General features: G+C 34.8%; 2 protein-coding genes across 2 annotated transcripts; one reads left to right on the top strand and one right to left on the bottom strand.

Moving 5' to 3' along the window:
- Positions 1 to 168: 168 nt before the first annotated feature.
- On the top strand, positions 169 to 22209 carry Rab3-GAP (Rab3 GTPase activating protein). Its single transcript, XM_085960272.1, has 9 exons — positions 169 to 371; positions 692 to 894; positions 3775 to 4021; positions 4772 to 4943; positions 5985 to 6134; positions 16293 to 16545; positions 17367 to 19937; positions 20398 to 20595; positions 21679 to 22209. Exons 1-9 carry the CDS (start codon positions 290 to 292, stop codon positions 21850 to 21852), a joined length of 4050 nt encoding a protein of 1349 aa, XP_085816398.1. The 5' UTR covers positions 169 to 289; the 3' UTR covers positions 21853 to 22209.
- On the bottom strand, positions 11760 to 13008 carry LOC147078595 (uncharacterized). Its single transcript, XM_085960438.1, has 3 exons — positions 12535 to 13008; positions 11960 to 12458; positions 11760 to 11797 (listed from the first exon to the last, which is right to left on the bottom strand). Exons 1-3 carry the CDS (start codon positions 13006 to 13008, stop codon positions 11760 to 11762), a joined length of 1011 nt encoding a protein of 336 aa, XP_085816564.1.
- Positions 22210 to 27975: the final 5766 nt, after the last annotated feature.

Genomic DNA, 27975 nt, shown 5'->3' with positions numbered 1-27975 from the left:
AATTCAGAAAATTGTACCTAAATTAGAAGGTAGGTCTACCTAGTACATACCTAAATCAATTTTACGATGTTCAAAGGTTTTCTACATTATGGAAACCATAGACTAATATACTTTTGATGGTAGCATTATGTTTAACTCATCTCTTGTCTATGACATCTGTCTAATTTCGGCTGTCAAAATGTATGTTATTGACATGTACTAAAGTATATGTATGGGAATTAATTTGTAAATACACACCCTAATTTAATTTCTATATAGTTTTGTTATTGAAATAAATATTACCACGATAATGTTTTGTCAAATTAAATCTTTTTCCTCGTGTAAAGACATCGAAAAAGTTCAAAAAACACTTTTTTTGTCAGATAGATATGGTACGTAAAAGTTTACAAATAAAATTTTATTATCATTACCCTGCATAAAAAACATCTTTATTGTTGATTATGAATAATTGTGACATATTAATTTTTAATTACACATTTATAAACAATATATTTTTTACACTTTATTCCGAATCTCAAGTTAATTGAATCAGCACGTACAATTTCATAAATCAAAATATTTAGTAGTTAAAATATTTAATAAGAGTGCATGACGTCCTTCATAACTTGATATTCTACCAGTCGTACACCATAGGCTATTTCAAATAGTTTGTCAAAAATACTTAAAATAAACATATATTTTTATTTTACAGGCGCAGACTGGCTAAATGAATGCAGTGTGTCTCTTTCACCATGCGGCTCTGTTGTTGTTCTGTCTCGCGCTTCAAGGGTGTGTATCTTGAGCAGCGAATGGGACAGCATGGCCAATTGCAACGTGTTCGCCAACACATGGACCGGAACCTTACCAACTGACGTCAAGTCTCTGTTGACATTCCCTGTTTCACAGCAGAGTCAGGTAATGTTACATCCCTGATTATTGGGCCTCTCCCAATAATCAAAATTACCTTATTATTAGTCGTAAGCACACCCCTGATTGCTAACCGAGCACAAATCTTAAATTCTTCGATTATCCGTCAAGATGTTTATAATTTTAGGTAATTAAAAGCATGAATGGCGATGTAAGATTTGAAAAATAGTATAATTAGTATTATATACTTAGATAAATAATTATGTACCTAGTTATAAAATTGAATATCATGTATTTAGCTTGTAAGCATTATAAATAATAAGTTTTATATTGAATAGGTAAACTCGTTACTACTACGTTACTACTTACTACGTTAATATTATAAATTATGTGGTCGCGTGAAATGAAATGACACACTTGTAAAATGTGTTATTTCAAATCTTTGACTACTGAGTCATATCCCGATATGTCGTCAAAGGTCCCAATGATCGCATTGTTATAACAGGAGGTTACTGTTCAAGGGGCCTCTCATGGGTAAAGCGATGACCGAAGTTAAAATAATTGTGAAGGAATGTAGGCCGAAAATAATTTAGTCAGCGTCCACCTATATCATAGTAAAGACCTACTCCGCGATTGTGGTCTGCGTAAAAAGTTCCCGCACCTAAAAAATAAGTTGTTAATAATAAGTTAAACTAAGTAAAATATAATATAAAGTTGTTAGTTTATAAAGGAATGTTGTCTTCGATAATAAATACTACGAACACACTATTTAACCAAATATCTTCTTGAATTGTATAACTAACAGTTAAGTTAATGAAAAATTAATACCAGTATTATTGTGTTTAATTTGATGTTATACCTGTCGCCCGCACACATCCTGCAAAAGGAACAGACATTTTAATGGATTCAAATTAATAAGGACAATTACTATCATCTACACAAAAATTTATATGTGTAATTATATGTGTGATTACAAAAATTTTCAAAAATAAACAATATAAATTTAAGTTTGATATTACACCCAATAAACCACTGAGCTAGTCAACTACATTATTGGGGTGATATTAATGGCGGTTTTTATTTGTCACACACATTGTTATTAAGTATAAACATGACAATTGTTTACTTAAAATTTGTTTTAAGATGTAAGTATCTCTTATTTATTTTATCCATAACGATATTCACTTATATACTAGTAACATTTATTATAATTATTTTAGTTTAATCTAAGTTCAGTTGTCTTATTTTTTTTTTTGGTTCTTACGACTGCGTAATATTATAAGGTACATTCTTTATTACACACTTTTCGTTTCAAACACTTATTTATTTTCCGATTCGAATTTAGGTTATTACGTACACTTCTACGGCCTTGAATCCCGTGGAATAACATATCTTTCTCGTTTAGAAGATCCCGGGACTCAATTAATTTCGTTGAGAGGCGATCCAGAGAGGCTATGCACCTGGATGGCCCCTAAATTTTAGAAACAGACTTCGAACGTGCTTTCAAGTTGACAGAATATTCCAGACTGCCTTCTTACACCCCGGCCTCTTACATACTCTTGTACCGAGATTTCGTCATACATGGCATCATAGCCAAATTAAAACATTACATATCTAATATGTGTGAATCAACAGTCCACGCGCTCGGAGATTAGTAAATCACAACATTTATACCTACTTAATATTAAAAGGGTTATATACTTTAATCTTATAACTAAACATATTTATATACATATACATACTGCAAATATTTATATACATAATGCAAATTATTTTATTCTAATAGTTTAATTTCATCCATCATCATTCATACTTTTAATTACCTAAAAATATAAACATTTTGACGGATAATCAAAGAATTTAAGATGTGTGTTCGGTCAGCTATAAATGAAATCAGAGGTGTGCTTACGACTAATAATAAAGTAAATGGGACTGTTAGGAGAGGCCCAATAATCAGGGATGTAACAGTAACCAAATGACTATTTCTTTTTGACATGTTGATAACTCTTTTTCTTTTCACATGTTCATGATTTTGCCTAAATCTCTTCTGATGGTTTATCACCAGTTTTTTAAACCTTGTCTAAGTGATTTAACAGCTATGTATTTTATATACCCCAATACAGCTTCATTCAAAACGTGCCTTTTGGATCGGGTTATGTATGAATGAAATACCCGAATCTAGCTATTTAGAACCATTAACCTGACATGGACAAAGTGTGTGAAAAATAAAATGGCACCAAAGTTTTACTACTTACTTAATCTGGTGCTACTGACCATTCAGGTTCATGACCGACTGCACAACCGTACTATACCGTAATATATAGCATAATTATTATATAGTACGTAATAGGTATCCGATATATAGAACATGCATATAAAGCACAAAGAAATTGGCATGCCTGATTATAGAGGGAATGTCAAACTTCAAATTGCTCCATAACATTGTTTCGAGACTTTACAATCACTTCCAATCACATAGTCCAACTTTTGGCAGTAACCCATGATATACGGTTGAAAGCGATAGAAAAATTAACTCTATCTGCATTTTAATAACGGTCAATTTCCAAACATAGTTAATTTCTAAATGTGATTATGGCTTTTTTTCTCTCGCTAATACATCTATTCTAACGCCAGATGTTCGTCGTATAAATACATACACTACATGTATCGCAATAAGCATGATATTTGCAGATTTTTGTCAGATGTCTAACCTTTTCTTTAAAAAATACAAATTTTCTATTCAAATATTGCATGGAATGGCATATTCTGTAGATATATCAATGTTCTAAATATTAGCCCCAAATTTTTTTGACAGTATCCGTAAGCATAATGCTTCTTATTCTCCGTGCAATGTGACAAGTAAACAAAGAATTTGCCATTGGAATTTTATGCTGGAATGATGTCACGTTTAATCTATCTTTCGTCTAGATTTACCCAGATTGGATATGCGTAGCCGTTGGATTAAAATCTGGGGAAGTCCGCTTTTTCACTGACCATGGAGACCTTCTGCTGTCGGAGAAGTTTCACGATTCGCCCGTCCTCAATATAAAATGCAATACAGGCCTTCACAGCGATTCCGATGAGTTGTATATCATTTACGGTGAAGCGGTTTGCTGTCTGGGATCTACGAAGCTCATTCAGACGTTGCGGTTTGTCAGGGCACAGCTTACCAAAGGTAAATTTCAATAATTTTATTGTTGTTATGTGAAATTCAGGGAGTTAAGTTTTGTAATTAACAAAGAACCGATTGAATGGCTGACCCAATATAAATATTTGGTGGCTTGAGCAATAGAACCAGTCACATAAATAAAAACAAGAAGTGAGATAACATAGTGTATTATGAAAATATCACGAGATGATGCAAAAGAGTTGAGGCCTTCGAGATGTGACTGTATAAACGTATCCTCAAAAATTCCTTCGACTGACAGGATTACAGATGTTTATGTCCTCAATGTGAAAGGACCGAGAAGCTCTGCATATAGACCGCCAACTATAACTTGAGGCGTGACTATTTTTTTATTCAACGAATAAGATACAAGATTTGAGAATCTAACATTCTATATATCGAGTATACATAATTTGAAAACATCTCATGCATATACACACTAGAAAAAATCGTTTTGTAGAAAAAAAATATGACACCCGACGGTACTTGAACCTGTATCTGCTGGATTCGTGCCAGTGTGCTTTTCCAATTAAGCGACGGACATCTTAGTTAATTATGACGATTTTAACTAGTAGTTGTTACATGAAATGCTTATCGAATTGCGTTATAATGTTGGCTATCGGTTTTAGTATACTAAATTTAGGTAGGTATCAATTAATTCCTTAATTACTAACGACTTAATTAATGATTCTAAAATTGAACAAGAGAACTTTTATACATTGGTGTATTATAACAATATACATTATTAATTTAACACAGGACAAGGAGTTGTTTCAAAAGAAGCCGCCGGAGAAGGATTGAGTGTGCTGACGAGGAAGTTGGGGTTCGTTGGGCAAGATGTGGTGTGTGACGCGTCCGTCGTAGGTCTCGAACACAGCAACACTTTTGATCATCTTTTGACTGCTTCCACACATGGTGGATTCTTTACAGCGTAAGTCACATGTCATTGTCTCAATTGACAAATTGACAATTGGGTGTAAGTTTGTTGAATGGAAATCGAAGTGAAAGGAAAATTGAAACCGAGGTGCATCATTGATGAATGTTGACAAGTCACAAGAGTACAGAAAGTCTTTTTTGTGTATATTGAGCATTTGAAACATGAGGACATGCAGGTTCAATTCCGTGTCCGGATACTTGTACGTCTGCAGTTCGTCGTATCACATTATATTAAAGATCGTCCAACCTTTTTGGGTCGTATAGTACTGACATAAAATTCATGTCTAAATAAAACACGGTTCTTGTCAGTTTATACTTTACAGTTAGCCAGCAGCATGCAAATTTTGAAAATAGCCAATATACTGGATTATTTGTTAGGTTGGTTTAGGTTTTCATTCTTGAATTCATGAATTTTGCCAAAATCAGCTATGAAAATTGACTTAATGTTCATATTGAATCTAATAAAATTGGAAACCGTATAGTATACGGTCATCTCTTTCCGATAAGAAAACTCACGGCGAACTGTGCCATGGGGAAATGTTTTACGTACAATTTACATGTAACCGTTCAATTCAATGATTTGATAAGATATACATATCCCAAATTGGGTTACAAATTAAATTTCAAAACAGTATCATAGAGCTGCAAAGTGATTTGAGATCTCACATTAGATTAAACAAAAAAACATGACATAATTTGTGTAAATATGCAATTTTCGATATCGGAAAACTTAATTAACATTGGACATTGTGAATTAACGCAATTTCTATAATTGGCTACTATTAATTGACATGGACTGGAAAAAAGATGTTAACGAAACACTTTCTGGAGAAGCAGTTAAATAGTCTGGAAGAGGGCTATTTTATAGGATTGGAACCTTGATTTTAAGTGTTCGAAATTTACGTTTTCCCACTATCTGCATGTAGTTTCTGCAGTCCTGTTTTATTACATTAAATTCCAGGTTTTACGTTTTTATTTCGTACAATTTTCGAGTATACGATTAAGTGATTTATTGTATGTAATATATTCACGGTAGGTATCGATCAGTTGCCCCCCACAAGACTGCGGTAGTGGGTGTCGGGGCGCGTCCTTACCTCGCATTCCATCAAGCATTAGAAGGCGGCGCCCAACCTTTGCTGCACGATGTCGCCAGATCAGTTGCATCAAAGATTAAATCGTCCATTTTGTGAGTATATTATCATCTTTTAAACACCACATAATAACCATAACAGTCAAAAGATATTCGTCAATCTATAAAATATCAAAAATTATGCAATTAAATTATACATAATTTTTGATAGTTTATAGATACATAGAAGAATATTTGCTATCTATTATGGTGAATTTTAAATAATTACAAGATCAAAAGAACTTTTTATGTACAACGTTTTTAAATTTTCTGTTGAATCATATATACTTGACTTGACTAGCTTAAACGATCAAAAAAATTTGTACTTGATACAAATACTGAATAATGAAATGTCATTTAATATTGATTTCCATAGTAACGCACGTATATATTATTTTATAATTTAGTTGCTAGGCCCCCCTAGCAACCAATAATGGTATCGAAATAACTTTTCATACAAAACAGAATTAACACGTTGATCGCCATGGGGGTCACCGGTGACCGGCAAAGAAGACCTGCCTTAGAGTTGTTCTACAGCGCCGGCGGGCACGCGCGCAGTGCATTTTTCGATACGCGGTGACCGGCATGGCCCTTCTGTATATTACTGCCACTTGGCCTGAAAATATGTCTTCCCAGTCACAAAATATAGGCTCACTAATGTAAAGAATGTACATAATGAAAAAAAAAATTTTCCTTTTAAATTGTAAATGTGTTTTTGTTGATATAAAAATAAAAATTAAATAGATGATAAAAATGTAAGTTATAAAAAATATGTAAATAATAAAAAAATAGAATAAAAAAAATGATTATAAGGTATGTATACGTATATTTCCAGTTTATGTGTATCCAGGTATTATACTACCCAATTTGAAAACTTTTATTCCGTATTTGTGCCTTTTCTGTTTATTATACTATCTAAATCTAAATATAATTCGACCGCGAAATGGCACCATGCTCTCGTCAACACATATGGACAGGTGACCGGCGAAGTGGCCGGCCCGGCGCAATAGAATAAATTAACTTGTTGGCGCCGCGACGGACACATGTGGCCGGCACATCATAAAAACCAATATTTACGTAAAAAAATCATCAAAATGAAAAAAAACATTATATTCTTTCATTACCTATCAAATAATACCTTAGAGACAAATAATCATTTTTTAACTATTTTATGTAAAACTAGTTGGCGATCAATGTGTTAACTAAAAATGAATTCAATTATACTTAAAGATGGCTAAAAATATTAAAAAAATGCATTGGCATCGTGTTCTGATATATTCTATAAGTTTCTAATGTCTAGCTAGTCGGGAAGTTAGTTAAAAATCGATTGCAAGATTTGTACCGGACAAACAACCACCTGACAAATAAGAATAGGCCATAAGAAAAACGTTGTAAAAACTAACTAACACCATCTGTAATAATATGTATTCTTAATTTAATGAAAATAAATAAGTATGACTGAAAAAGTGTGCACTATTTTTGTCGGATCGCCTATAGCAGGGATGGCGAACCTTTTTACGTACGCGTGCCAAAATTTCCCAAATAATATTTTTCGACTATTTGACGTACCAAGCAGTTTTTCATGGCGAAAAACATGAAAACATGGTTTTTAAGAATACTATTAAAAAGTTTCAAAATTACCATTGAGTTCTTGAGATTCTATCTTTCACAGTGTTTCTAGGCAAAGGCATATCTTTTATTATTTGAATTAATTTTTTCTTGTTTTCAAAATTTTCAAAAGAGTTTTCATAGGGAAATAACAAGTTGCTATTATATTAGAATGACTGCCGATAATTAACTTCATAAAGTTGAATATTTTTATTTCTAATTGCGCAATCCTAAGGACCGATTTATGCTTATATATATTTACATTAAACGTAATGATTATTCTTGAAAGAGTATTATTTGCCTGCTATTTATTATACAGGGCGATCTGTCATTTATGCATGAATTTCGTCATTTCCGCACCGATTGGTAAAAATAATATTAAAAACCGAATAACATTAGAAACCACTATGTCGTCATTATTTTATTTTTAATATTATATTTAATATAATATATAAGTATACTTATATTTATATTTATTTAATTACTAGCTGACCCGGCGAACTTCGTACCGCCTCAGAACCAATAAAATTTGTGTTAACTTATTAGCTGAATTAAATTCAGTTTTTTAGTAAGTTAAAATAAATACTCAAAATGAATTGAGTTCAATAAATGTGTAAAAATCAAATCAAAATGAAAAGTATTTTAATTACTTACATTGAAATAAATGTAATTCACGTGGCAGCAAGGCATTTGCTTTATTGAAGCGAATCGAAATGATTCACGTAGCATTGTTGCACTTTTTCTGTTAAACTATTTGCTGGATGGGTTGCACTCGAGTCGATTTCCTTAATTGAAGCACCTTGTGAAATACAACATTTTTCATTTTGTTGTCAGGTGCGAGAACGAACAAAGCGGATGGTTTGCCGACACGTGAACATGCTACGTACAATTGACCGAGAGAGAAACATTCATTTTCTAGATTCAGGCCACAGACACTCAAGGATTGGCCTTGTGATTTGTTGATCGTCATGGCGAATGCAAGACGAATCGGAAATTGAATTCGTTTAAACTCGAATGGCATATCGGTTGGGATCATCGGAATTCTCGGAATGAGAACTTCCTCACCTTTGAAAATTCCTTTGATTATCGTCGCGTAAATCACATTGCCCATAAGTTTTCTCACCACCAAACGCGTTCCGTTACATAGTTTTGGTTGGTTCAGATTTCGAAGCATGATGATTACCGAACCAACCTTCAGTTGTAAATTATGCGGTGGCAAGCCAGGCAGATCCAATGAGTTTAAAAATTCAGTCGGATAGTTGGTTGCTTCGTCTTCGTTTGTTACACTGTCGATAGATTTAAAGTAATGCAATGGACCAACGATTTGATTTTGAATTGTGAAGTTTAAGTGATCCACATCTTTGTTCTTTGCCGCAAGAATTGCTCGTTCACTCAACCGATTGTGATTTTTGTGGTTAGCAATGATGTTCGGTAACACTTTGTCGATGAGGTCGTCCTTCGTTGAGACGAAATTGAAAAAATCCAGCGCAAAAGAAATCAATCCGTTTGATTCGTCGACAGGAACACGGCCGTTACCGATAGTCAGCAATTGTTTGGAGAAATCTTCGGCAGATGGATCGTTTAGCAATGCAACTCGCATGTTTATCGTCAGCTGAAGTTTCTTCATATAGCGCCACATAGTCGATGATTTGAGGCAAGCGTTTATTTCATCGGCAGCGGTCGATCTTGGAATGACTGGTAGTGTTTGGCAGAAATCGCCAGATAGTAGAATCATTGCGCCTCCAAATCATCTCGAGTCATTGCGCAGATCTTTCATAGTTCGATCGAGTGCTTCCAACGCGCGTTTGTGCGCCATTGTGCATTCATCCCAGGTGATGATTTTACTTGCTACCAAAACTTTGGCCATTGCTGAGTGTTTCGCAATGTTGCATGTCGGTTTTTCAATCGTTTGAAGGTTTAACGGCAATTTCAACGCTGAATGAGCCGTTCGGCATCCTTCTAGCAACGTGGCCGCTATCCCAGAAGAAGCAACTGCTACAGCAATTTCGGATCTCGCACGAATAGTGGCCAAAATCAATGACATGAGGAATGTCTTCCCAGTTCCACCGGGTGCATCGAGGAAAAATAAGCCACCATTTCCATCATCAATTGCCTTCATTAACGTATCGTAGACTTCCTTCTGTTGGGGGTTCAACTTTGGTACATTCGTTCGAACTGATTGGTTCAATGCATCTCGATCATATTCACGTTCACGTTCCAATTCTCGATTGAAAGCGTCGTTCATTCCACGATGTGGCGTTGGCATTCCTAACTTGACTAACAAACCGCCGCACATGAGGTAACACATGTCTTCGATCAAAAGCAAAGCCTGGTTATGAATCTCCTCATTCACCTCGAGATCGGGATTCCCTGAACTGACACGAATTCGGTGTAAAATGTCTTCTGACATGTCATCCTTGTACTTGTTCCACAGTTCAGGTGGATTCGATGGGAAGCATGTCGAAATAATGATAGCAAATAATGTGCGTATCTGACTTGGAGATGCAGAAACAATTGCTTCAGCGATTGTCATGTCCCAATGAGTATCGTTTTCAAGTAAATTAAGCTGTTGACATGCAGCACGAAATGTTGGGCACACTACACCATTAACTGTTCGAAGTGATTCAAATGATGTTTTCCCACGAGCATTCACCAGCAACAACCGCAAGTAGAAGCATTCGTCATTCTTCAGATGAACTGTGTAAATGCGACCAAGAGCATCAGTAGAACGCACATCCGGATGATCAGGAACCGCATCGCCTTGCTTCCGACACTGAAATTTCTTCGAAGAAGCGTTCCAAGTGTAATAACATGGCATCTCAGAGTAGAGCAACGTTCGTGCAAACGGATCGCTTTGGCAAATCGAAAAGAAACTGGTCAATGTTGTCGCTGGAGGTGTTTCAGCACGTTGAGCAACATTCGATGTGTTGAAATAAACTCGTTGACCATTCTCCAGATGCACCGCCAAATGTACAACAGTGGGATGACGTTCATGAATAGGGAATGAGAAAATACGCCAAATCGCTTCATTGCAGCTTACATATCGACCAACTTGATAGTGCGTGATTTCATCGTTGGTATTGGGAGTTTGAACGCCAAAAACCGCCATATCGCTGCCTTTGGTGACATATTTGCAGATGTATTTAATGGACTTCACTGAATTGCAATACTCCACGTTGCAATGCGCCTTGAATGTTTTGGAAAGAAGTGGTGAATATGGAACAATCCAAGTGTTGTCGACCACGATATCGTTTCCTTTCACTTTCGTTGTGATAGTTCTACCGTTATCATCGGGTGATCGACGCCGATACAGTGGATAACCATCGTTGGCAGTGATAGTCTCCGCCGTCAAATTTCGTGGATAACGCTTTGAACACTTGCCGTCGACCATGCACGGTGATTGGGGATGGCGCCACCCGGTCCGTGAACCATGTTAGTAATTACAACATCATGCAGGTCTGGATCGGTTTCGGGATCAGGAATCTCGGCACATATGATGTCATCTATTTGGTCTGGTCGAATTCTTTCGACTAACCAAATAAGAATGTGTGCATGCGGCAAGCCTCGTTTTTGCCATTCAATTGAGTACATCCAGCATCGAGTATCCCCAAAGACGCGATGCTTAACAATGTAGTTCATCAGCGACAGGATTTTTTGTTTGAAGACACGTGCGGTGATGTCGTGCCGATCACTTGATGTTTGTCTGGGGAGCAGTAGTTGAACAATTTCTATCCGTTTTGGATTGCATGTAAAGGTGATGAATAGATCTGGACGACCGTAATGACGAACATATGTCATTGCATCTTGCGCATATTCATACATATGACGTGGGCTGCCAATGTACGTCGCTGGTAGAATGGTCAATTGACCAACATTAGCTGCATCTCCTTCGGTGCTGATTGCATCGCGTAAATGAATGTACTCCTCCGAACGCAGTTTGGCTTGGTTCAACCGAATGAAAGTGAGGCGCTCCGTCTCGATTTTGACGTACATGTCGACGCAATATTGCTGAAGCAATCGACGAAATCGCAGCAAATAGTTGTCAGCATTTTGACGAATCATCAAACGATATGCCTAATAATTCATCGAGCTCACCTTCTTGGTTTCCACACCTGAAATGAAATCAGTGAAATTAGTGAAATTATTGTCATGTTGAAATGAAAATTATGATATCGATACTCACCGTTCAATGGATTTATCATCTTGAAATAAAATCAGTGAAATTAGTGAAATTATTGTCATGTTGAAATGAAAATTATGAAATCGATACTCACCGTTCAATGGATTTATCATCTTGATATTAAAGTGATATCCATCGTCTCCTTGCCAAAACATCAGCGGGTATTGCAATGCATCGTATGAACGGTGTGTTTCGTATATTCTTTGCAGTTGTCCAGTGTCGCGACGTGTAAGTACAATATCGCGCGTTTCCAAGTTTTCACCGATAATCGCAATTGCGACTTCATCTATTGTTGGAGCGTTGAATTGGCGTTCGTGTGTTCCAGCAGGTCGTTTATCCGCTCTGATCACAACTTTGTAGTCATCACTTGGTATGCGATCCAAAGCAGTTTTGAACAACCGAACCAATCCATCATGTTCATGAAGTAGTTGCTGCATATCTTGAAGAATTGCTCTTTTCATTGCCGTATTGATCGTTTGACGCCGATCAAGTTGTTCGTCCATATTGCCCATGAAGTAAATTTGAATGAATTTATGATGTGCGTCTTCAAGCGGTTGCAATGATCCAATTCGATGGTGAATTTGGCCTTGGATCTGTAAAGTCTGTGAGAATTACTGATTTATGATCGCCAAAAGAAAATGAAAATTTATTCTCTCGAACAGAAATTACCTTGAATGTTGGATTGAATCCGCGTTCTTCAATAATGTCTGCTCCAAATGAAGTCATTTGGAAACATCCGTTGTATCTTTGAGTGTTCGATAGAAAATGTCGTGATTCTGGTGTTTCGCCACGAAGCAATGAATGCAATGGCTCAGGTGGCGGAGGCAATAATGGCAATTTCACCTTGCCACTGAGACAGCACAATCCACGCGTTTCTCCACCGAACTTCAATGCATCGCATTGGTCACACACAACCTCCATTGGGCCAATTCGAACAAAAGCATGCGAGCTATAATCAATTGTGCAATCGTATTGAAACGCTACTCGATTCAAATCAACACTTGAAGCATTTCTTCTTGCGCGTCGAAGATTATCACGTTGTTGATCTATGCGATAATCTCGACGATTTCTCATTGCCAATTGAGCCGTTTGACGTAATACCACTCTTTGTTCTTGTGTTTGTGAATCACGAAGTCGAGCCATATTAACGCGGCGCTCTTCTCATGCGATTTCTTGCTCATCTTTAGTGGATTGATAAACAATATTCCGAAGTCTAATTGCATTACGGCTTCGTTGTGAAAGATTAGATCTTCTGGCTCGCGGCATTGTAAATAACACTGGAAAATTAATCACACAATTCAAAATTACATAATGAAGCAATTATAGATGCGCAAACAATCACAAATTTCAAAACCTCACAAAGTGAACATCTTCGAAGGCAACTTACCGTTTGAAAATCACGATCGAAATAGCTATTTGTGCACCTAGCTGGTAATGATTATTCACGGAGATCGATTGTCGAATCAAGTCCGAAGGGCGAATTTTGAAATTGGTAGGTAAATAATGAGTAATACCAGCGATGAGATCATGTGACGTTAAATTCAATCGAACGAAAATTTTGGGATGTTTGCATTCGTTTGATTTATTTGATAGACGCAGTCGGAGAAGCAAAGGAGATTCAGGCAGGACTACTTCCTCACAAATTCGCCGGGATCTACAATAATTACTACTATATACTACGAAAGTCTTTCGGGATTATCTGAGGCTGAACTAAATCAACTGTCAAAAGATAATGCAACACAACGCAATGTTCATTCTTTTGTTTCTATGTTTGTTTCTTGTTTATTGTTTCTGTCATGTATCAGAGATGGCGTTGTATACGGATTTAAATTTTTTGTGATTTTCTTTTATTTTCGAATGCGCGAGATTCATTGTTCAAAATGTCAAAATGTATGAGAAAATTTATTTTATTCATAATTTTCTTTCTCTGTGAATTTTTCCGATGTTTTAATAGTTATTCTGCTATTCAGGGCTTAGACAAATCCAACAATGCAAAGATCGTAAAAATCGGTCCAGCCGTTCTCGAGTTATAAATGGTGTAACTAACCCGACTTTCTTTTATAGATATGATAATAATTTAATTAACTTTTTTATAAAAAAAATATTCTTTAAATTGTTACATTTAGGTATTTTTTCTCTTTTCATGATGAAACATTCGCGTGCCATGTAAAATCATCTCGCGTACCACTAGTGGCACGCATGCCATAAGTACGCCATCCCTGGCCTATAGCATACCTAAACTGTTATGGTTTGGTTAGGCAGGGTTTAATTGAATTTTAAAAATTAACCAACTCTTTCTGCATTTTGTAGTTTTAGTTAGATGAAAACAAACATGAGGCGCCGAGTGCCAAAGGAGCTCAAGCGCCAACTTTACGATTTTTGACATTTGGATGTAGGTTTTTTTTATAAATCGATATGTATCATGCCACAAAGTCTTATCGCTCAAATAATTATAGATATTTTACAATAGAGATTTATTTTCTGTGGCATAATTGTTTTGGTCGTTATGTCGGCACGCCACAGAAGCTTATCCGCCATTATACTATGGAGAGCGCGAGACCAAAACAGCTGTCAGATTTGTCTTATTGAATATGCGTTCTCAACAGTGAAAAAAACTAAAAATGAGCTCAAGAAGGATTAGAAAAATAGTTTCAATGTGTGTTAAACCTGTAAATGAGGAAAATCGCGGTAAGTTTAACATGTTTTATCCGTTTTTCATTCACATACGCGTTGTTTAAAATATTTTAGATTACTTTTGAAATATGGTTATTAACGTCATTTTAGTAATTATGTCCACTAAACTTTTACTTCCATGAAAGAAAATAACTCTTATTTCTAATTTCATCTTGTTTTACATCCAATTACGATTGATATACACTAAAAAAAGTATTTAAAAAATCACCCAAATCCTTGAGAAAAAATGATGGTGTTAAATTTGAATAATGATTTTGTTATTTTGGCCAGTTTGGAGTAACGATTTGATTTAGTATTATTAATAATATTGGGTATATAGACGGTTATTACAAAAAAAAACAATCCAAAGGCTTTGAAATCATTGCTGTAATGGCAAAAACGTATTTAATATTATAAGGCAAATTTTATGCCAAACAAACTCATGTAACAATCATAACAAATTTGACCATTTTTTCAGTGTTTATTTGGCATAATAAAATTTGTTTATATCAAAATGTTTTTTTATTGCTATCCAAACCCTTACATTAAAACATTTTTTTTAAATGATTTATTTTTTTAAATTAACGCCATTATTTGAGTTTGAAAATGTTAATGCCACAGAAGCTTATGCAACAAAAAAAAGTATCAAGTGCCACTTTTCTATATGCCAAAGAGGCTCAAACACCATTTTTTTGGAATCCAGTAGATATTTTTCATTAAATATTATTGCAAATAATACTTTGATTTTTTTAAATTTGCTTTGCTTAGAAAATAATTGTCCATTTCAACATACAAGTTTAAAATTTAAAAAATAAATTCACTGAAAACTTGTCGGCCATTTTGTAGCACTTTTGTTAAATGGTGCTTGAGCTCCTTTGGCGCTCGGCGCCTCACATGTATGACTGACAAAGTTTAGTGTGCACTATTTATGTCGGATCTTAACAGCCTACCTCCACCCTTTGACACTGGTACATAGCATATTTTGAAAAATAAACAGGCCCTTGTAAATGACCCTGCCCATAGACGTTGGGGTCTGCCATGGTCTGGTCAAACATTTGTTTTTCATGAACATATAAATGATGAACTTGGTTGAAAAATGAACTATACTTACATTGCAATACATGTTATTGCATTAAAAATTTATAGTATTATCTTCCTATTCTGTTAAGGTGACGCATCAGTGAAACGCCAAATAATTTTTAACTGTAGGCGCGACGAAATTTTGGACTCGATCGCATTCACTGAGAGAATGTCGAGTCAGGAACACGTCACTTTGCTGCGTGATGGCGACGGGCCAATTAATTCTAAAATCGTGTAAAGATGACTAAAAACGTTACCCATTTACTTTAAAAAGAAAACATGTCAATGAATATATTATTATTGTTACTAATAGAACAATAAACAGAACATAAAATGGACGTATGTTGGATTTATATGACAAATAATATTTCGTTTGACAGGCGTCATTTGCACCCGCGACCCGCAATCCGCGCATCGCCTAGCAACGATCTTTTTAGACCGTGCCTCAACTAATGCACGGCCTTAATTCTTGCTGAATAGAGCAAACGGTATTGTAAAAATATATGTGTAGTTAAAAATTATCAGATTATTGTTTATGTATTTTACTTATTCTGCTAATGTTACCACATTAATATTAAGATTATGTATATGAGGGAGTATCCTGGAATTATAGGAGTGTGTTGTAGTATCTTTTTTAGTTGTATGTAGATATATTAATTGTCGTTGTATTACAGCGGCTGGCTAGGTGACAGCGGAGGCAAGAAAGACAGCAATTCTCAACCAGTGTATACCCCTCCAGAACCCATGCTCAGCTGCTATGCGGTCTGTGATCTTCACAGACGAGGGTTACATACTACGGCGTCGCCAGATCGCCGACTTTTGGCCGTGAGGGATTCTCTCGGAAGAGTCGTACTGGTGGACACCAAGCGGGCCACTGCCATTAGAATATTCAAAGGGTATCATGAAGGACAGTGCGGATTCCTAGAGGTATATTACAAAATATATTATGTGATAAGTGAAACTAAAAAAGACTCATGTCTACTGTTTTAATTGACTGCAATTTATTTTGCACTGCGGATTCATTTGTTGCAAACTTTACTATTTTTTTAAAAATAATTTAAACATTGCTTTATCAGTGGATAACTGAATCAATTGATGCATAGCGGATACAGTATGCCTATTAAGACACTATACTGGATTCATATATTTTTTTTATTGACATTGAAAAGTCCCTTACGGCACACATTTCATGATATTCTCAGAGGTTCCCATTTCTAGCTTAAAAAAAATACAGTGGTTTCAATGTGCCCACCATCGATTGAAATTGTAAGATTAGCAAGTCCTTCTAGTGAGGCTAAGTTAAGTGGACAAAACTGGTCCATTTAATTATGTGGATTAAGTACCTACCATCGTATTATGATTTATTTTAATAAATCTTGTAAGTCATTCTCTGACTTACATTTTCAGAAAAAATTATTTCAGTATAAAAATCGACATTTTGTTTTTCATTTTTTTCATGTAAACAATATTTATTCTAAACAAGAAAACAGTATAAAGAAATTCATAAGCAAAAACACAGCATGGATCGAAAACATATTGGTTTTTGCTTATACCATAAAATCAAAAGATTCATCCACATTATTGAAAATTTTCTTAAGAAAAGTTGAAAAAACGTGAATGTGTCATTATCTCAAAATGTGACAAAATGTGTGCAAATAGCTGCCTTTTTGCTTATGGGGCAGCATAGGAGTGCTTGGACTGAAATATGATTATTGGGTTTCAATAAAACTATTAAATTTTCTTGACAGGTTCATGAGGAATCACAAAAACGTCACAGATCAGCGGGACGTCGCACACTATTCATAATCCTGTACCTCGGGAAACGGGGCCAGATAGAGGTGTGGCCATTACGTGGACCCCGTATTACCACGTTTTCAGCCGCCCAAAACGCTCATCTGCTCTACACACAGTACCCGTCACCCAAGCCACGAGGCTTCAGTGCCCCGTCGCTCTGTTTTCTTTATCCAGATGGACAGATCAAATATCTTGTCGTCCCGTTTCACTTTTCACTCACTAATGAAAACTCCGACAGAGCTAGAGACGTGCACCTCTTAAAAAGATTGAGGCAGTTGCTCAAAGATAAGGTTACGGATGCCGATCAGATAAAAAATGAAGTCATCGACACTCTGAAAGAGTTTAAAACTATCGATATTAAAATTCATTGCGTTGAAATGATGGCTGCGAGTAAAAATGTTACGCCAGATATGTTATTAGGTTGTTTAGAACTCTTGACTCCGAAAGATATCATTAATGAAGCACAAATCAGTGCTGAACGTACCAAATTGAGTGTTTTATGTGAAAATATTAATGCTCTTATTAGATTCCTTATGCTATTGAATGATATTGATTTCGGCGATGAAACTATTGAAGATGGAATTGAAGATTCTGTTGAAATACAAGGTACTGATGAAGAAAATAAAGAAGAATGTGATTCAGAAATTGTAAATGATGATCAATCTGCCACTACACCAGAAGAGGAAACACTGAAAGAAGATCAACAGGAGATGAGCACGGATGATACAAATGTCACTTCTTCTGTTGTCGATAACAATCTTATAACTGATTCAGAAATGTCTAACTTGCAGCATTTACTGAATCTGGCAACTTCTACTCAACACAAACGAGGAAATCATCAGAAAGTTACATTTGTTGAAAATAAAAAATCTGTTCACGCCGAATTTTTAGCATGTTTTGATATACTGGATTCGTCGTCTGCATTGAAGTTGAAAGATACGTTGTCCGATGACACAATGCTATTTCTGTCTCAACAAATATATATGCCGTACGTCGTAGGGAAATCAGATTGGAAGACAATGTGGGATAAGTGCAGGGACGGGAAGACTATGCGGCCGCTCGATCTGTGCAAGCTCCTTTTCGTATACTGGATGGAGCTGTCGGCTCAGGATATCACGCATTTAATTTTAGAAAAATTTGGCAAAATGTTAACAGAGATTTGTCAGATAGAAGGTTTCGATAAAGTCTACGTGGGATACAGCGACACGTCTCCTTGGTGGCAATTCGTTAGAGACTTTTTGGTTGACGCAAGGTGTCCATTCAAAAGTATGGTCGGCGCACAAATTTGCAGAGCGGTTGCTAAGAAAATTGAACGTGAAGAAGAAATAAAAGCTAACGGAATCGATGACGATTTGTGGGAGAGTGTCAGCAGAGATAATGCCCAGTGGGGGCTACTAGTCGGCAAGCTGGATGATATATCTCTACTAAGTATTGTCTTGTCTCAAAAACTTTCAGTTGCCAGTGAGTTACCTAAATTACAAATAGATCTCCCGGAAATCAACTTAAAATATATTGATAACAACGGTAAAGGTTCAATATCGGAACTTGTATCAAAATGGTTGTGTATAGCTGGAGTAGATCCGAAAGATATTCTCGAGAATGAATCAAAAGATATTCTCGAAAGTAAATCAAAAAACGATCCAAAGTCAACTGAGAAAGAGACTGAAGGAATATTTAGTCTAAAAATTGACGATGACAAGAGCCGAATGAAAGTTATGTCCGTTTTCGATAAACTTACTCTTTTGCAGAGACAGTTTCCTTTCAGTCTAAGAAGTCAAAATTTGATTGTCAATATGTGTTGGGAGTATGCAAATTCGTGGGCTGATAAAAAAGAGGATCTATCTCTTTTAAAAGGAGCACTCCGCTGTTTGAAGAGTATCGAATCTGCAGTCATGCGGTGCGGTATTTGCACGATGATATGGTGCACGCATTTGATAAATTCATTTATGTCAGCGTTTAAATTGATCGGAAAAGTCGGTAAACTACCCAAAGAAAAACTGTGTCAGCAAGACGTGGGACTGACGGATAGTCAACTTCTTTTATATTTAGAAATAACGACAGATTTCTTTGACACTTTCCTATGCAGCGCTTTAGCCACCAGAGAAAAAGAAATAACACCAATCAGATTCGAACCGATTTGGGAGGGAAACAGTACTAAGATGGCATTAACGGAACACGCCTTAAATAATTTCACTGTTAATATAGACGTACTGCATGTTCACTATCAAATGTGTGCGTCGCTTTACTATCAGTGTTATTTGGGGGCCAGTTTTTTGAGTCACCGCAGTTATTTGTTCGACGTTGACAGTCAGCGCTGCATGTTCGGCCCGCTCAGAAACGATGCGACTGGAATCTTCCGACAGCACTCCACCGACAGTCGGGTGGCTGTCCAGAGGAGAAAATTCCTATCACGGCTTGTGCACAAGTGTACAGAGCTGGCGAAGGATCAGGGCGTCTGGATGGATAGAATTTTGGATCTCGCGAGGATTTGGAGAGTCGACGGAGATTATGTCAGGCGGGAATACGTGAGTTGTTTCATTTGAATTGTTTTTGTTTTTACCATATTATAAAATGGACCACAATCACTAGTGGAATTTTAAATTTGATCCCCCCGACATTTTGGTATATTTAATTCCCGGTTTTATATTTTTTATTTCCCTGAAATTTACTTGTAAAATATCTAGACTTCAGATTCCAGACACATGTGTGCATTACTATTTATAGACATGTCTGCAATGCCCAAGACCAAAGTTACCCAACGTGAGTGTATTGATTTTTTTTTGTTTACACTCATTAAATAATGTCAACACTCCCGAAAAGATGAAATAACATGTTGACATAAAAAATAAATATTTTTTTTAATACCCTTAATATATGTTTAATTTTTTTTATTTAAGTTTTTTTTTTTGTTAATCCTTTCAAAACTGTCATTGACAAATCGGGGTTTTATTGTATTCATTTTTGTTCATGAATAACATATTTCAGGTGTCTCGATTGTTCGCTCAAGGATTCGACAGCATGGCGAGAGACGCAATTAATTCCATCACAGATCTTATGCCTCTGCTGAAAGTGTTGGTTCCCATGGCGGGCCGGAGGATGAAACATTTCATCGAAGGCATCGACGACAGAGCCGAAATCCTCTCCATACTTCCGCCCACCACTACCATCTATTTGCAGTCACTGGTAAATCATAACAATGTCATTTCAATTTGATATTACCATGTAAATAATCATTATTGTTAGATTTAGAACCTGATGTGAATCTTGACCGCCTCGTGAAGAGGTTTCTCTCATTGTATTATGCACATTGAAGTAAACACTCCATCACACGTCCATCACGATTGCATTACCATAAAATACCATAGAAAGTAATAAAATTGTAATACAGTTTATAAAAATACTCACTGGTTTATTTTTAATAGCTTCTTACAGTGTTGTCAACTGTACTAAAATTATAGTGCAATACTGTATTTTTGATTCTCCCAAAAATATAATAGACTATAATAATTTTACTCCGAATATGCCGAAATACTATAATTTTGAAGGATTTAGGATGAAAAATATTCTTTTACTACAGTTTTTTCAGAAACACTAATTTTTACAGCGTTGTACATACTATAATCAGCATAGAAAAAGATGGCAACATTGAGTTTCTACCTCATATTTTTGACACTTTTTTATTTCTTTACATTCAAAATGGCAGGAAAGTGAACAGCTGGTAGATACTAAGGGGAATGCGACTGTTTGGCCTTGCCTACTGGATGCTGCCAACTGAACGCAGCCGACTGCATGTTAGGATTACAGGATAATGGGGCGATGGACAACTGGGTTAGTTGTCCCATCATCCAGTTGTCCCATCATCCAGTTGTCCCATCATCCAGTTATCCTGTTGTCCCATTGTCCAGTCGTTCCATCATCTAGTTGTCCCATTGTGAAGTTGTCCCATCATTCAATCAGCAGTGTCCAGTTAGCGCCACCAACTCATCCTAGACCTTAAAAAATGCTAACCGTAGTGTAAATTTTAGCAGCTGCAACAAACATGCAGTGCCACTTTTAATTTTGTTGACTACACAAAGTCATTTTTTTCCAATAACAAAATATTGGGGTGACCCTGTATGTAATGCAAGTAACATGCGTTTTGTTAATGCCAACAATATTACGTGGATAAAATTAAGAATTAAGAAATTGGTGGTTGCGTAAAGTTAATCTTATTCTGGATAATTCAGCATGTCCTTTACTTGAATTTGTGTTATATGTTCCTTACAGGCTGACGTGGATAGTGAAATAACGTCCGTAACATCGCTGGAGTCTACGGAGACTCTGTTGAGAGAAATGCTGTGGCGTGGTGAACAAGGCGCCGACTCCCAACTCCTGATAATCGCTAATGCTCTCCTAGATGCCTGTTCTGCCCTCAAAGAGCATCTCGGAATAAATGCTTGATTTAATATAATCAACGTTAACAATTTTAAAGTCTAATTGGACTGTGGACTCTTTAATTGGACTGTGTTATACATTTGTAGATCAAAAAATAGTATATGAGGGGCTCCGGAGTAAATAATGTTGAGCAACTAATGTACAACAGAAATTACTGATTTACAAAAAAAAAATCATATTAAATATAAATGTGTTTTCTATTATTATTTTAACCAATTTGGTTGTTAAGAAAATCAGTAGCTTGTTTTTCTGTTCAAAAATTATTAATTATTCACCTCATATATGAATGACAAGACAGCTGCCAGTAAAATATTCGCATTAACCTTTTTACTGCCGGTAGGTGTATGTATGGTGGTACCTTGCAAAAATAAAAAAATAAAATCAATTTACGTTTCAAGTGGTAAAAACGAATTCTGTTTCAATTCTGAGTATGTGACGACATTCCCAATATATGTCGTTGTGTGTTCAACATATTTGTATGTTGAAAATAATTGATTTATTAAACCCCCGTTTTTCGTTTAAAGCGGGACGTCCAAAGACGTCATTTTTGTATGAGCGGCATTCCGTTCACGGAAAAGTTCGCGTCTCAAGACGTCATTGGCAGCCATCCGGTTAAATAAAGAAAATTTAATCTGGCAAAACAATAGATCCATTTTTCTGTGAGAATGTTTAAACTTATCATCATTATGCCGATTGAAAGAAAACATATTTATGAAAAGACTAGAATTTTTGACCAGGATTGTAAAAACTAGGGATTACAATCCTGGTCAAAAATTGTATATAGGATACTACTTTCTTGATTAATAATTTAGTTACTACAGATCACCCTTGTTTATCGCAACCCCGTTAAGGTTATATAATATATTACTTTCATTCTATGTATGATGTTTATTTTGTTATTGCTTTTGTTCAGTTTTTGTTGTGTTTTCGTGTTTTAATTGTTTGGGGAAAGAATCACCTAAATGGAAGGAGTCTTTTACACTATTTCTATTATGACATTTGAATGCATTTACCGAATGATTGAAGCATGATAAAGTTGGTAAACTGCACAGATATTAACATCATTAAGTTGGCATTTCTAATTTCATAACGCAAGCAATGGCTGCCACTTTTTGATATGCATTGTTTTTATGCAAACTACTTAATCGTATGCAGTTATCTACAGTTAGCCCTGCAAATTGGCAAATAAATGTCAGTTCTCATGTTCTCAGAGTGGATAGAGGGATTCCATGCACAAACCTTTTCTGATGAGACTCCTGGACTCTTGGAGCACTTACGAACTCCGGGTCACTCATTCGCACTTGTTTGTTTTGATTGGGTTGAGTCACTCGCGGCGGGTCACCCTGTATTTCTGGTGTATTCATTTTATTACTATGTTTTTGCTTAATTGTTAGCCTGGCAATGGTCCAATCGGCACTGAACTTCAAATGTGTCCGGGAGACATAAAAGGTTGGTAGGTGGAGAGGGAATATGAATATTGGTTCAAACATTATCTTTATTCCACTTCAAATGACTAAATCCACTGTATATATGGTTGGAAAAACATATAAATATGCATTTGAATTAAATTTTGTGTTTGTTGTAAATGTTCAACACTAATTAATGGAGAATTACATTATATATTTGTCTTGATTTATTAGTCTGTCTGACTGTAACGCAGAGCACTCAGGACACCCACAGATCCATACACACATTCTCTCTATGTCTGCCATAGGTATGCGCAGCTAACAATAACCTGTCTCTATCTGATGCACGTAAATTTGCATGCGAAAGAGTTTGCGTCTTTGTTGCGTGATCGCATAAATAGAACACCTATATTGCATCCCTCTCATGCAGTAGTCACATATATGCATTTCGCTCACACACTTCTTAACGCATTCACTGTATTGTAATAAATAAAAAAATAAACTATTTTAATACAATACTGATGAAACTCACTTAAAATACATCGGCTTTATCGAAATAAACACTTTCTAATCTCGACGACAATCAAGTCAACGCATTCTTTACCTGTGCATAATTATTTCTTTGCTTATGATATAAAAATATTGTTATGCATTGTTAGCTAAATAGTTTTGTTGAGCACAACGACAAGAATGTTGAAAGGTGGCACTGCCAACTGGTAATTTTTTTTAGTATTATAATTATTGGATAGTTTTTAATATTATCTTCAATGATGATTTGAATTACCTAGTGGATAGATTTCTCTAACTATCTCAACAAATCGAGATTCAGCTGATCTTTTCTAAAAATCTCACTTCATTGTTCTGTCTTGTAAACCTTACAAATTCAAAAGAACTCTTTTTCAGGAGACAGTAATAACCATCTTATTTCAGTTTTAAATATAAATTCAAAGAACAAATCTCTAACCTTGTACTTAGGAGATTTACAAAATTTTCTATAATTTAGAAAATCTTAAACAGAAGGTGGATATTATAATAATCTAATTTCTAACTAAAATGTGATTTATGACTTTTAAAATGTGGACGACAACTTGATCTATAAATGCACAATGCCGTCCAATTGATACAGTCTACAGTGTGATTTTTATATATTATGGCTGATACATCAGAACGCTGTGTTTAATGTGCAAGAACGAATGCGGGGCAGGTGTATGTATAGAGATGTACATAAAGTATGGAGAGGACTTTCAATTTTACAGAGTTGGCCGTGATGATATGTCAACCAGAATATAGAAGTCACACTATATTTCTTACCCCCTATACTTGCTCAATCCTTCAATCAGGTTAATTTATAAATACAGGTAATTCTATTGTAGGTGAATAGAAATGTCAATTTCGTGTTGTTTTTACCTTTTTTATAAGATTAGCTACATACACACATAATATTACACTGTTAATCCTCGATATAATACTATTTTAAGAATATTAAATCATATTTTAATATTTATAATAACGATAAGGATGATTGTATTAGTAATCATAATATTAATACTATCGACCGAAGGTACTTGATGGAATTTGAATTTAAATTCTAATGGATTTAAGTTGTGTACTATTTCATTTAAGTGGAATAGTACAACACTTAAATCCATTAGTATTAATAATTAATTGAGGTATTGAGGATTAAACAACTATAAATGACATTTATTAAAAAAAATATATGTATAGTACAATGGCGGCCATTGTTTATGTTAATTGTGATTACTTACTCGAGTGCAGTTATTAAACGGTTTTACACAAATTTTACACGATTTTTCAACATAATAATAATGTCGAAGTGTAGTATTATTTACCATAATCAAATATTTGAAAAAAATTAGTAACAAAAAAAATAGTATTTATTTAATCCTCAGCATCTCAATTGTCCTCATATAATTCATATTTAAATCCTCTAAATTTTTGCTCTCTTTTCTAATTAATGTAGTTATTATGAAAATTACGAATATTTAAAAAAAGTATTTGGCGTCCATAACATTGAAATTAATTATATAAGCTCTGCAATGTTTAAATGAACCAAATCTAAGCCCAATATAACCCCATTAATTCCAAACCAAGAAACCCTACAATATTGATTTGGAATTAGCAAAAATAAATTTTCAGGGGATAAAATTAAGACGATACACTAAATTTTCAAAAAAAAAAAAAAAAACGGAGTTATACCGCAACCTCTTGGATAACTATAATTTTTAAAGTTTAAAAATAAAGCAAGTTACCAAATGGAGCATATAAATTTCCACAGTGTGAAGGTATGTTAACAGATTATTTACAAGGTTTGGTTGTAAGCCATTCGCTCAAACCATCGTGTCCTTGTGCTGAATCTGGATCTCTGGCTGTGATTGAAAAATGTTCATTTGGCTAAGCCGCAGGGTTTGAACCCACAACTTATTAGAAGACCATGGGAGCATTCTAGCCTATGACTACTACATTACGTATATAATGTCACCTATAATAGACGTTATTGTCTTCTGAATGTTTTTTATTATTACAATGTTACCATAATGAAATTGATAGTCCCAATACGGACATTTTAAATTCAAATATAAATGTGCCACATAACACTATAAACATGTGCGAGATATTCACATTACTATGTGACTTTGTTAATGCTTAAAAAGTTTCTGAATATCTTTATTATACCCCGCATACGGCACTGATCATGTGGTATTAGAATGTGTTTAGAAAGTTGTGATATAGCATGTAAGATATAAATGGGATAATAGATTTAATAAATGAATCATCGAGGATCAAAAACCCCATATTTAAAAATTAATAGAAATAAAAAAAGCCACAAGAAACAAATTCTTTTGTTTCCTAATAAAATCGAATTGGAGAATGTAGCGTCTTTCAAAAACCAATCTATTTTATAGGTACATAAAATAAAAGTCTTTCCGGAAAACAGTGAGTCAAATTCATTTATTTACAATTACATGCATGAAAGAGCTATGTAAGGTTTATGCTACATACTTAATTAGTGAATGAAAAATTAACTACAAACACAAGAAGAGAATATATTCCATTTGAGTTATTATCCATGTATTATATTACTCAAATGGAATAGTACAAAACTTAAATTCATTAGAATTTAAAATAACGTTAAGCGCCGGTCTATAGTGTCGAAGGTCCCAGGTTCGAATCCTGGGTCTGGCAAGTACACATATTTTTCGATTTGTGTATGAGTCAATGGACTTAATAGGTTGAGCAAGTGGCTGACATCCATTTCTCGTAAAAATAAAATCTGTTAATACAAACCTCCACTTTGTGGAGGCCCATATAATCCTATTAGGATTGGACATGGTCGAAAAAAAAAGAAGTAATTTTTAGGCATTTCTTATGAATTGATATGTTTCAAAGTTCTAAACACATTTTGTGAAAGTCTGATATTGTTTTCAAACCCTAACATCATTATGGAAGATTTTAGGCCTATGATTATCTAATATCTTTGCCTAAGACTCACACGGTCTATGTCTATTGCAAATATATAATATGCAAATTAAATATGTGTTCACCAGGAATTGCCTTTAGTTGTTCTTCGATAAGGTACTCGAAAAATGTAGTATAACTATATTCTAGATATGTATATTTATGTAGTTCAATTTCGTGATTCAGATCAAGATAGAATGTTGATAGACTTTGACACACCTGTATAAATATTTTGAATCCTCAATCCTAATCTAGTAGATTGTGCCAAAAGTACGTAAAAGTTATCGGAAAACCCCTAAAATCAATTTACTTAAAATATAATCACGCCATTGCACTGGTTTGGTATCATATTGCCACTAAAATAAGGGACAAAATGACTCCATAGAGATTGGTGGTGTAAAAAAGCAATAAATGATAAGTGTTATAATTTTATTATTGTAGATTTGAAACCTGTGAATTTAAAATTGTTTGTGTTTTGTGCAATGTAAAGAATAGAATATTTATGCTTGTTAATACTTGTATACCTATTTTTCATTACCTATCTAAGAAGTTTTTCATAAAAATTGTGTTTATAATGTGTACTCTATTATTATATAACAATAAAATTGTGTTTGAATAAATCTTTATTTCATTTTATTTGTTTTTGTATTCATTAAATTTGATATTGTTGAAAATTATATGGCTTTTAATAATAAAACTAAGTAATAATTTTATTAACATGCTGAAGATAGAATTAATTCAAATGCCATTTGATCATTTCATGATTGAGTAAATCAACTTTAATGTCAAATATGTGACTGTTTTCAACATTTTGTATATGGGGTCTTCTTTTTAAATGATGCTGTTTTACTATTCCTTCCACAAAATAAAAAGAAGTAGTAATTAATTATATTTCTGTGGTAAGATGGCAAAACATGATAAGTAGTATGTCTGGTTTTTTGGCAAATTGAATTATATATAGGTACCTTCAGACTCATCTCAGTGAGATCTACAAGATGGTATGTCTAGGTCTAATAGGTTAGGAGAAAAAGCTGTATCAATATGTCGACACCTCCTACGTAAAAGGCAGTACAGACCTACAAACTTATCTGAAGAATGTGATGGGGGAGCCACTGTCGAAAACTACCCAATGAAAACTCGTAACTGGACAAAATTTGACATTCAAATGAAATTTTCAAAATGGCATCCTATGGCAGTTCGTAGTTCCATTTTTGGACCATTCTACAGATAAGTTTGTAGGTCTGTA

Source organism: Rhyacophila brunnea, unplaced genomic scaffold, assembly GCF_057557595.1.
Source record: "Rhyacophila brunnea isolate RB1 unplaced genomic scaffold, BYU_Rbru_1.0 scaffold_11, whole genome shotgun sequence".
Classification (NCBI taxonomy): domain Eukaryota; kingdom Metazoa; phylum Arthropoda; class Insecta; order Trichoptera; family Rhyacophilidae; genus Rhyacophila; species Rhyacophila brunnea.
Note: the sequence above shows the minus strand (reverse complement) of the source record. Positions and strands in the feature narration are given on the sequence as shown.

Bases quoted from the DNA above. Each gene is read 5' to 3' on its own strand.
- Rab3-GAP (XM_085960272.1), top strand. From the start codon at position 290: ATGTTTTGTCAAATTAAATCTTTTTCCTCGTGTAAAGACATCGAAAAA. The intron at 4,022-4,771 runs GTAAATTTCAAT...AATTTAACACAG, and splicing joins CAGGGCACAGCTTACCAAAG to GACAAGGAGTTGTTTCAAAA. The intron at 16,546-17,366 runs GTATATTACAAA...TTTTCTTGACAG, and splicing joins GACAGTGCGGATTCCTAGAG to GTTCATGAGGAATCACAAAA.
- LOC147078595 (XM_085960438.1), bottom strand. From the start codon at position 13,008: ATGGCTCGACTTCGTGATTCACAAACACAAGAACAAAGAGTGGTATTA. The intron at 12,459-12,534 runs GTAATTTCTGTT...CAGACTTTACAG, and splicing joins GATTCAATCCAACATTCAAG to ATCCAAGGCCAAATTCACCA. The intron at 11,798-11,959 runs GTGAGTATCGAT...ATTTCATTTCAG, and splicing joins GATGATAAATCCATTGAACG to GTGTGGAAACCAAGAAGGTG.